Source organism: Myotis yumanensis, unplaced genomic scaffold (genome assembly GCF_028538775.1).
Source record: "Myotis yumanensis isolate MYYU_CA2020_CCGP unplaced genomic scaffold, mMyoYum1.0.hap1 SCAF_7, whole genome shotgun sequence".
In the NCBI taxonomy this organism is placed as follows: Eukaryota; Metazoa; Chordata; class Mammalia; order Chiroptera; family Vespertilionidae; genus Myotis; species Myotis yumanensis.
The window spans coordinates 66,057,911-66,069,617 of record NW_027223758.1 but is presented as its reverse complement, the minus strand read 5'-3'; the positions used below and the strand labels follow the sequence as shown (position 1 = coordinate 66,069,617).

At 42.9% G+C, this 11,707-nt stretch overlaps 1 protein-coding gene across 1 annotated transcript in view; it reads left to right on the top strand.

The window, feature by feature from the left end:
* The first annotated feature begins 1,009 nt into the window (after nucleotides 1-1,009).
* RUVBL1 (RuvB like AAA ATPase 1) overlaps nucleotides 1,010-11,707 on the top strand; it is a 36,698-nt gene continuing 26,000 nt past the window's right edge. The window contains exons 1-3 of the mRNA XM_070421585.1: nucleotides 1,010-1,232; nucleotides 4,617-4,703; nucleotides 7,041-7,173. Of these exons, the coding sequence (XP_070277686.1) occupies nucleotides 1,092-1,232; nucleotides 4,617-4,703; nucleotides 7,041-7,173 (361 nt within the window). The 5' untranslated portion in view covers nucleotides 1,010-1,091. The remainder of the gene's footprint in view (nucleotides 1,233-4,616; nucleotides 4,704-7,040; nucleotides 7,174-11,707) is intronic.

The window sequence follows — 11,707 nt, the reverse complement described above, 5'->3', positions numbered from 1 at the left end:
AATGTGGTTTGAAAACCACTGCACCAAGTGCTCCTACGGATTCCTCTGAGCTCCAAAGTCCTTATCCTACCACCTCCTTATATGGCTGAAAGAAAATCTTTCTCTTTACTTTGTGCCAAAGTTTGGGGCTTAAAATAATAAATGTATAGTGGTCTTCTCTCCTAACTGGATAATATGTAAAGAAGTTAGTTTCTCAGAGTGCCTCATTGTGACTACTAGATGAAAGACTCCCTCCTCCACAAGGTAAAAGCAATTACTATTCACCTCTGAATGACTAGGAATGTCAATGAAATGTTAAGTGATCTTTTGGAGTGGCCTAGAGGTGATAACTATAGGGTTAATGAATCACAGGCCACCAGTAACAACCTCAGCTTTCCAAGACCTTGCTTCTGCTTTTTCAGGCTCTAAAAATGCCAAAGGTTCCATTCGCTGACAGAAACCACTACCAAGTCCCTTAATATCCAGTGTGTAAAATACATGCAGCAAAACTGCATGACTTCCAGCCGGGCCGGTGTGACTCCGTGGTTGAGTGTCAACCCATGAACCAGGAGGTCATGGGTTCGATTACCGGTGAGGACACATGCCCGGGTTGCAGGGTGGGAGTGATTGGCTGGCTGAGTTGGGCCTCCCTAGAGAGACACCAAAGTGTGGAAGTCAGAAAACTAGGCAAAAGTCAAAGCTTGTTTCTCCAAATCCAAAACGGAGGTAATTACCTGAGCTTCTCTGAAGGATATGACGTTGCAATACGAAATGTATCGGATAGCACGATTATGACCCTGACCTCCTGGCAATGCCTCAGCCCCAGATCAAACCACAGGCGCGGCTGGCCAGTCTGTGTTGCACCGGCGTCTCTACCCCGCCCAAGCGCCGGCTGTGGGGAATGGTAATCCGTGGACACAGACGGAAGTAGGTGGGCGGAGCCAGCCACGAGCCAATGAAGAGCGGAGGCGTTTCCGTCTCCGCCAATAGAGCGCCGAACAAGGCGGGCCCTGACAAACCGCCTAGTTACGGCCGCATGGTAACCGGGGTTCCGGGCGTGGGTTACTCCCTGCTGGTTTTCCACGCTGGTCTTGGCTCCCGACCTGTGCAAGATGAAGATTGAGGAAGTAAAGAGCACCACGAAGACGCAGCGCATCGCCTCCCACAGCCACGTGAAGGGGCTGGGGCTGGACGAGAGCGGCTTGGCCAAGCAGGCGGCCGCAGGGCTCGTGGGCCAGGAGAACGCGCGAGAGGTGGGCTGGCGGGCGGCCCGGGGTTGGGGCGCTGAGCAGGGCCGCAGCGGCGAGGAGCCGGCGTGTCCCGCTGCAGTTTCCTCAGGGCAGTGAAAGTCGACCTTGGGGGGCGGCGAGGAGGCACCTCGCTGGGACGGGAGCGGGGCCGGTCCAGCGGAGCAGGTGACAGAGGTTGACTGCTTGCTTCACCTCCTTGACCACAAATCTTGAGTGAACCCCCCTCCCTGCCATGCTCTGTTCGCGGGGAGCAAGATAAATCAGGTCTCTGCTCTCGTGGAGCTTCCATTTTAGTGTGGTAAGAGACAGACGATAAACATTTACTAGTAAACCAGTAAAGAAAATAATGATCACATTTTGTTGGGGCCACTTCCTGCGGGGCTTTGCCGGCGGTGATAAGAAATTTGGATTTTTGTCAGTGCAGTAGGGGGCTGTGATTATTTTAAAGTAGGGGAGTGATCAGCCTTAAAAAGCTTACTGTGATTCCCAGGCCCTGGGAGCCGAAGGAGGGAAGTGAGAGTTACAGGGAGGAGCAGTCTGTTTACCTACACTCCCAGCATCCTTTTGACCATTCCAATTCAATCCACTTTTTTTTAAGTGGCAGTGACGTCAAGTTCTGTCACCTACATTATAATCACAGAACTGTTTGAGCTCTTTGTATTATTATTTTTGAAGATTAAAAAAATTGAGGGTAAGAGAGAGGTCACTTCACCTATCCACTTGCCACTCAGTTTAGCAAGTGTCATGCTGGGGTTTGAAACTACGTGTCATTCTGACTCCCAGTTTAGTACTGTCTATGTCAGTGATGGCGAACCTTTTGAGCTCAGCATGTCAGCATTTTGAAAAACCCTAACTTAACTCTGGTGCTGTGTCACATATAGAAATTTTTTGATATTTGCAACCATAGTAAAACAAAGACTTACATTTTTGATATTTATTTTATATATTTAAATGCCATTTAACAAAGAAAAGTCAACCAAAAGATTGAGTTCGCGTGTCACCTCTGACACTCGTGTCCTAGGTTCGCCATCACTGGTATGTCATTACATCCACCTGTCAGTTTGCTGTGCTCTAGGGTCAGATTCATGCCCCTTGGCCGTGCTGTGGTTTAGCAGCTACAGAAACCTTAATATGAGATTGAGATTGTTTCCTCCTAGCCTGATTGTGCTAATCGAAAGGGCCAAAGAAAAGCCGCTGGTTTCCTTTTTGAGCATCGTCTTTTCAAAAAGGCAATGTTGACATGATCAAGGTGCTTTTCAGATTTCTCTTTGTACAGCTTCTGCTTACTAAGGGCCTGCTACTGCAAATGGCTAACATTGGTTGAGTTAGCCAAGCACTGTACTAAACAGCTTTATCTCCATTGTCTTGTTTTCCCCTCCACCCTAATAATTGTCTCTCCCCCACTTTACCATGACGCCTTTCAGATATACAAAAAAGTTGTAAGACTTGTATAGTGAATACCTGTGTGCCTAAATTCTACAATTAACATTTTATTCTGTTGCTTTATCATATATCCGTTCATTTATCAATCTACCAATCCACTTTTGCATTTCAAAGTAAGTTGCAGACAATAGCACACTTTACCCTTAAATCGTTTAGCATGTGTGCCGCTGTTATGAACTCTGTTGTCAGATAAGGAAATTGTGGTTCACAGAGGTTAGGTAGGTAGGCCCAATGTCACTCGGCTGGTAGTGGTAGAGCCAGGGTTTAAACCCAGATCTATTGAATCTAGAATCGGTGCTCTTAACTTTGATGCTGTAAGCCTCTGTACAACTATGAGCTTCCTGAGGCTAGAGACCAGTAATATTATTAAGTACTCATTATAGGGGCCCAGTATTTATTGAATTAATAGGCATCCCAACTCAGCTACCAGATTCTTGTATGCCTGGTCACCTCAGCCTTCTTGCAGGTGCTTAATATCCTCATCTGAAAAAAAAGGAGAGAGTTTAACTAGGTATCTTTTAAAGGCCCTTCCAATTTTTACTTTTTAAATTTTAGTATTCACTGAGCATACCTTACTGGAGAGAAGTTGGAACTTAAGCTGAGGAAGAGTAAATAGAAGAGGTCCTAGTCTGTGAATAAGAGTACATATCCAAGGTTTGGAAAGTCTCTTCTACCTCTTTTGAGTTTCCCAAAGGCTTTTAATGCTGAGGATTATGATATAAAGCTCTATAGAAAGACCATAATGGTTCTGTTTCTTATAGAGATGCAACATCTGAAGAATAGCTTGTAGGCTCTATTAAGAGCACTGTGCTTTCCAGGTGAGTCAGAAATGGAATATAGTACATCTACACACATTCTTGAATCCACAGTTTTGAGGGGCTGTCTTAAGTGTGGTACCAAGGTACTCTCCACAGTCTAAGGGGAATAGTGGTACAGAAGATAAAATGTAGTCACAAGACCCTGTCAATAGTGTACAGTGTTGTCACTGCCCAGAGAAGCGCTAAGGCAAGGAACTTGATCTTGAGAATTTGAAGGCATTCAGTAAATCTTATGATGCCACAGGTTTAACCTCACCTGCAGCATTTTTTGCAGGATACTGGGATAGTTAACTGATACCAACTAGTAGTGTATGTCATTGATTCTTAACCCTTAGTGGGTTAATTAGGGAATCTGATCAAAGCTGTGAATCAAAAAATGCACATGTGAACATATAAGCATAATTTTGTTTCCAATTTAATTTTCAATTTCAGGAAGTGTGTGGGCTCCTGGAGTCTATATCTGGTCCCCAGGCTAAATGTCACTGCTCCCATTTGCACTGCTACTGTCTATTCTCTACACAGCAACCATGAAAATCTTTTAAAAACTAATCATCGTAACATGACACATAGCCCAAGACCTTTTCAGTAGCTTCCCATTACAAGTAGTATAAGATCCAAACTTTAATGTGGACACTAGAATTCTGTTCTGCGTTCTGGCCCCTGCCTGCCTCTTCAACCTCATCTACCCATGCTCCTTACTCCCTGTACTTTGGTCACTGTAGCCTTTCTGTCCCGTGGGCATGCTGTTTGCTTTGAATGCAACACTGACTCCTGCCCAGATATGCCTAGAACTTTGCAATATATCAAATATATTGTCATCAAAGAGGCCTTCCCAGATCACTCTGTAACCTGTGCCTCAGACACTGGCTCTGTCATTACCCTTTTTTCTTCATGGTAGTGATCTACAATGTTTTTGTGATGGTCTCTGCCCCTGGAATAGGAGCTCCATGAGCACAGGGTTTTTCTGTTTTGCCCTCCATTGCCTCCAGCACCTAGAACAGCGCCTGCAGTGTATTGGCTCTCAGTGTTAGTTGAATGAGTATGTGAATTGTTTGGACTAGAGACTGGACTTTTCCCCTCGTGGAACATTTTAATGCTGATTTATTATTTCCATTGTGGTGTCTAGGCATGTGGTGTGATAGTAGAATTAATCAAAAGCAAGAAAATGGCTGGAAGAGCTGTCTTGTTGGCAGGACCTCCTGGAACTGGCAAGGTACTCATTTTCTCTCATTTTTTTTTAATCTACCCAAGAGAATGAACTTAGTGTCTAAGCCAAATTAATCTTTTGTCTTAACTAGCCTTTTTTAGCTAATTTGGTTAGATGTATGTTTTTAAAAACTAATGTGCAATAATACAATTGAGTTTCTAAAATCCAGATTATCCTGGACTACCTCCAGAGAAGAGAGAATGAAGTCCGTGGAGGGGTCTCATTGTCTCTGGAATTTGTCTCCTATCTCTTTCGAGGCTCCTTTGCTTTGGAAATACATTTCTGTTTGCCTAGGGCTTCATAGAATCTTCACAGTGACATCTTACTTGAGGAGGGCAGAAAACCACTCAGCAAGCATTTTTCTGAATGCTAACTTTACCTAGTACTCCTCTGGCTGTGTGAGAGATTTGGGGGGGGGGGGGGGGGAGGGGAGGTAGAATATAGGAATTGGAGACATGATTTTTATCTTCAAGAGGCTTTCAGGGCAGAGAGAGGAAACCATGACAGCACAAAATGCTTTAGTTGAACACTAAGCTGCATGGTATTGATTGATCTTAAATGCAGCTGGAAGGTGAGTAGGAGGCAGCACTGAGGGCTGGTAAAGCTGGAAGGGTTGATCTTGACATTTGCCCTGCAGAGTGGGGAGAAGATTGACTTTGCCGGGAAGAAAGGGGCCTTTCAGTCAGAGGAGGCAGTATGGCTTGTTGGAATCCATAAAGGGACTGGCTAGATATTTGAAACACCCCAGAGTCCCCAGTCAGCCCTGGCTCTTTGAAAGGACCTCTTGGTAGAGGAAAATAGGCTGCTCGGGCCAGTGCTTTATGGGCTACACTGTACGCTGATTCTCTAGAGCAGTGGTTCTCAACCTTCCTAATGCCGCGACCCTTTAATACAGTTCCTCGTGTTGTGGTGACCCCCAATTTCATTGTTACAAATTGAACATAATTAAAGCATAGTGATTAATCACAAAAACAATATGTAATTATATATGTGTTTTCCGATGGTCTTAGGCGACCCCTGTGAAAGGGTCGTTCGACCCCCAGAGGGGTCGCGACCCACAGGTTGAGAAACGCTACTCTAGAGGATTCTAGTGTCTCAAAAACTATCACCAAAGGAGTATTGAAAAGAAAATCTAAGCAGAACTTTCACTGGGACAATTTTATAACACTGTCTCAGAGAGCCACTTTGTTGCCCTGGCCAGTTTTGCTCAGTGGATAGAGCGTTGGCCTGCAGACTGAAGGGTCCTGGGTTCAATTCCAGTCAAGGGCACATGCCCAGGTTGTGGGCTCAATCCCCAGTAGGGGGTGTGCAGGAGACAGCTAATCAGTGATTATCTCTCATCATTGATGTTTCTATCTCGCTTCCTCTCTGAAATCAATAAAAAAAAATTCTTTTTTTTTTAAAAAAAAGGAGAGATCGAGTCACTTTGTTGTTCTTCAACACCAAGCTTGTTTTCTTCCTTAGCCCATACACCTTGGGAACTGACCTTACTCAGACTCTTGTTGAGGAAAGATGAAATGGCATTAAAAGGTCACGGCACTTCTCAGTCCTGTACCAGCTTTAGAAGACTGGCTTTTGCTGCTTGATGTTTGACCATACATCTGTTAAGTCTGCTTCTGTTCAGCATCTCACAGCTGTGGTTATCTGGCTAAAAATCAACCTGTAGTTTTACTAGGGCATGTTCACGGATAATTTAAGACCTGTTCATAGCTTCAGAACCTGACCTCGTGTTCATTATGTGTGGGCCACTTAATATAAAGTGAACATCATGTAATTTATTGATTTCCGGTGGGTTGTCTTCCTGTACCTGTATAAACAGGCAGCAGTTATCTCAAAGATCCAGTATGGTGTTCTGAGTGATTAGGTCAGGACCCTGTTTTAATACTGAGGGAACAGTTTTGGAAGACTATACTAATTATGATGGGAATATGATCTCTGTAACCCTGCTACCAGCATTTAAGTGCCCCCTCCTCCATTTTCTAAATTATGGTACCTAGGATATGTTATTTAATCTCTCTGTATTTCAGTTTCCTCATTTGTAAAGTGGTGGTAGTAGTAGTATCTAATTCATAGGGTGAGTGGGAGGTCATGTGAAGTACTTAGAGTTGGGCCTGCACTGGGTCTCAATGAATGATAACTAGTAATTATAGGGATGATTAAAAATGCCATTTAGATTATAAATACAGAAGAGTCATCAAACATTTATTGTGTGAAACATACCTATTGATGTTAAGACTAGACTAGATTTTCATTTTCTGGTTATAACTTTTTTAAATAAAGTATGTCTCTGAATGATCATATTTTCAAGAAGTAAAACAAGTACATTTTCATTTTTTTCTGTAGACAGCTCTAGCTCTCGCTATTGCTCAGGAGCTGGGTAGTAAGGTACCTTTCTGCCCCATGGTGGGGAGTGAAGTTTACTCTACGGAGATCAAGAAGACAGAAGTGCTGATGGAGAACTTCCGCAGGGCCATTGGTGAGTATCATGTTTGTGGGAGGAGGAGTTCTCACATGCACGGTGCACTAAAGCCTCCTGGTTGTGAAAAAGACTTCATGATTTGTATTTGTTGTACTGCTCTTTTTCTTTTGACACCATTAGTGTTATCTTGCAAATAAAACAAAAACCCAACTTTCTAATTGAGGTGCTTTAACAAGCAACAAACGTGGGCCCTAGCTATGGGGTTGGGGTTTTTAGCCTGACAAAATAAATGTGGCTATAAAGTGATTTTTAAGAAACAAGTCAGGCCCTGGCCGGTGTGGCTCAGTTGGTTGAGCATAGTCCCGTACACCGAAAGGTCGCCAGTTTGATTGCCAGTCAGGGTACAAGCCCAGGTTATGATATCGGTCCCCAGTTGGGATGTGTATGGGAGGCAACCAATCAATGTTTCTGTCTCTCTTACATGTATGTTTCTTTCTCTCCCTTCCTCTCTCTCTAAAAAATCAATAAAAACATATTTAAAGAAAAAAGTACTTAAAAAAAAAAAGAAAGAAACCAGTCAGATTTTCCTAGAAGCCTTTTTATGTTTTTAGAGATGACTTTCCACTGGAAAGGTTTTGGACTTAAGCCAAAAGAATTGTGTGTCATGCTGCCAGAAAGCCCCTGGTTCTGGATGTTGAGCCAGAAGAACTGTGGCCTGTCAGAGAGTGATGATACTATTTGGTCACTGGCAGAGCTTTGAGGCTGGTAGTGCCAATCTCATAGGGCTTGGAGCTACCATGTGGAGTGTTTGTTATGTGCCAGGCCCCTGCATTGACGAGAGCCTTTCCCCCTGCCGAGAGGAAGCTCTCCGTCTCATTTAGCATCTTATAAAACAGACTCAGGAAGTTCAATAGCTTGTCCATAGTGACCCAGCTAGGAAGAAGCAGAGCTCTAGTTTTAACCTCATTTGTCTGATTCTAGGGCCCATGCTTTGAAGAGCTGCTGTGAGGAGAGAATGACCTCTCTCCCGAATGTTTCCCTCTTGCCAGCTAGGACTTGTGGGGCAGGCTCCTGTCCTTATTTCTTCTGGCCTACCTCTGGGAAAATCTCAGCTTCTCTCACATCTACTTGTAGAAATAGTTTATTCCTTTTAAACTGTTAAGAAATATTTAATGTTTCTGCAAATGTGGGAGTCTGTCTCTAGGATATAGTTAGTTGCTGAGTCGTCATGGGTTATGAACACTTGTCAGTGCCTGCACCATTTTTCAGTCCTTTTGCTTGTCAAAGATAAATATTCTGAAGAAGGAAGTTTACTAATTTAAAAAAATTCAAGGAGCCCTGGCTGGTGTGGTTCAGTTGGTTGAGCATCTTCCCGTGTACCAAAAGTTCCCCAGTTTGATTGACAGTAAGGGCACATGCCCAGGTTGCAGGTTCAATCCCTGGTCAGGGTGTCTGTAGGAGGCAACCGATTGATGTTTCTCTCTGATATTGATATTTCTCTCTCCCTCTCTCTAAAGTTAGTAAAAATATGTTTTTTAAAACAAGAAATTATTTTTTAAAATTTCAAGGAAAATATGAAAGTTTAAGCAAGAATAGATTTGTCTAGCCCAGGATCCTTACCTCAGAACAGCTAAAGTCTGGTTTGGGGGTAAGATCCTATAGGGCCTTAGGCCATGGTTAGGGCTTTGGCTTTTTTGCTGAGTGAAAGGAGAAGTAATTGGAGAATAGTTTTGGTTTTATAAGAATCTCTGGCTGGGGTATAGAGAGTAGACAGTAAAGAGGGCGAGGGTACAAGTAGATCATAAGTCGTCTGAGAAAGAGATGGTGATAGCTTTCAGCAAGGGTGGTGATGGTAGAGGTGATAAATGGTTGGATTTGGGGTATAGCTGGATGATAGAGCTGACAGGATTTCCTGAAGGATTAGGTGTTGGGGCTGAAAGAAAGAGGCAAGGTTGTCACCTCTTCTCCCAGCTTTGTCATTTTGGGAGTTGGGAAGTTATGGGAAGGAACGGATTGGACATTCATTAAATGTCTACTATAGATATAGGGGGCACCAAAGGTTGCCCCAGTTGCTGACACACAGTAGGTGCTCAGTGAAGTATTTGTGAGTGAAAGAAGGGGGTGGACTTAAACAGAGAGAAGACAGCCGTTAGCTAAAGTAAGATAGCCCTTGGTCTGTGTCTGGCAATAGACATATTCTGTTTGATTTATACAGTGTTTTTAAAAATAAAATTTGAGTTAGGTAGTTGCCAGTATTTAGAGATTGAGAGATGTCATATTAAATCCTTCTTTCTGGCTTGAAAGAAGCTTTCATTTCCACCAGGAGCAGTCGGTCAAAGCTAAGTGGGTCCTCTCCTGTTCAGAGCAGGCTTGCACTCCAGCTTGCCCCAGGCTCTGTGAGGCTTGCTCTGCTTCTTAATGGTCCTTGCCAGGTCTAAGTAAGCCTGGAGTTTGGGACTCTTGCTTTAGACCAGAGACACTGTGAACTGTATCTGTAGGCTGCTTTGTGTTATTTGGAATATGGACCTTTTTTTTTTTCAATCCTCACCCAAAGATACGTTTTTATTGATTTTAGAGAGAAAGGAAGGAAGAGGGGGAGAGAGAAACATCAATGTAAGAGAGAAACATTGATTGGTTGCCTTGAATAGGCACCCTGACCAGGGATTGAACCCGCAGCTTTTTGGGTGTACAGAATGATGCTCCAACCAAGTGAGCCACGTGGCCAGGGTGGAATGTGGACTTTTTAATTATTCATTTATTTACTTATTTAATATATATTTTTTTATTTCAGAGAGGAAGGGAGAGGAAGAGAGAGAGAGAAAACATCAATGATGAGAGAGAATCATTGATCGCTGCCTCCTGCACGCCCCACACTAGGGATCGAGCCCACAACTTGGGCATGTGCCCTGACCAGGAATCAAACCGTGACCACCTGATTCATAGGTTTTCACTCAACCACTGAGCCACACCAGCCGGGTGTGTCTGGCTTTTTTAGCAACATTTGTATTTGTAAGGTTTAGCTTGTGTTATTACATGAAGTGTTGAAAGGCATTCAGTGAATCTTATGATGCCATAGGTTTCAAATCTTTTGAGAACTTTTAAAGAATTTAATGAACATGTGTCATAGATTTTATTTAACTCATTAATTAATGAGATAATCTGTAAGATTTTACAACTGGTTCAAATATGTGTACTAATAAAATGCATTTTTACAAATTTGAAAAATATTTTACTGACATTGATAAAATCTGACAAAACTGACCTTTACGTGAGTGTGTGTGTTTAGGTTGCTTAAAGGTAATTTAAATGCTTTAACTTTGAAAAGATAAATTTTCTAGGCATCAGTTTTGTGATTTGCCCTTTTTTGGGGGGAGGAGAGCAACACCGTTCTTTTGATGGCAGCCAAGTGAAGAGAAATTTCTTGATCCTGCCACTGAATAAAAAGGCAGGTCATTGACAATCTTCAAAAAGGAACTCTGCCCATCTTTCTCTGCCTTTGAGTTTCTGTGATGTTGACAGTGGGGGTGGGAGAAAGCTGTAAGCTGACCAGAAATAAAAAGCAAGGAGTCTGTGCTATTTCCTTGATGTGATGAAGGTCCCTGTCAGGGATTTAGAAACCTGAGCCAGCAGATGAAACCTGTGTCATTTGCGTTGTTGTTGCCAGAGATAGTGCCAGCTCAGTCCCTTTCCTGGCTAACAGCCTGTTTCATTGTCTGTCAACCATATCCCCTGTCTGCTTGTCAGCACAGAGCAACTTCTAAACAAATATGGAACTAGTGAGAGATGGGAATGCCTTTTCCCCCACTTGAGGAATTTCATGTCATAGTCGTCTAACCGTAAATATAGGAAAACATTCCATTTGGAGGACTTTATCTCTGGGATGTAAAAGTTTTGAATTAAAAAATCAAAGTTCAACCCTGGCCAAGTGACTCGGTTGATTAGATCATCATCCAGTGCACCAAAAGGTTGAGTTTGATTCCCAGTCAGGGCACATACCTAGGTTGTAGGTTCGATCCCCAGTCAGGGCACGTATGGGAGGTGACCAATCACTATTTCTCTTTTACATCTCTCTCTCTCTCTTTCTCTCTCTCTCTCTCTCTCTCTCTCCCTTTCTCCCTCTCTCTCTCCTCTCTCTCCTCTCTCTTCCTCTCTCTCTGAAATCAATAAAAAAATCATGTCCTCCATGAGGATTAAAAAAAAAAAATCAAAATTTTATTTAAAAAGTACAGAATTTTCCAAGTTTGTCACAATTTTTTTTTTTAGTAAAGGTGGAATTTTATTGAAGAACAAGTACAGACTCCCACATGGGGAGGGGGAAAGAATCTTACTGCACAGACTCCTACGTGGGGAGGAGGAAAGAGTCCCCTGTCACAATCTTCTGATGCATTCATTTTATTTAGAAAATTTTGTCATGGTGTTCAGGAACTAAGAATTTGGTGAGGCAAAAATGAAATGCAACCTCTATTTTGGGGCTATTCCAAAACTTCCATTTGTAGGCTATCAGATTGAGTGAAGGTAGAATAAAACGTTTCCTTACTTGAATATCTGAGAGAGTTTTTGCCCAAATTGGGTTTCTAGGGAAAGAAGTCAG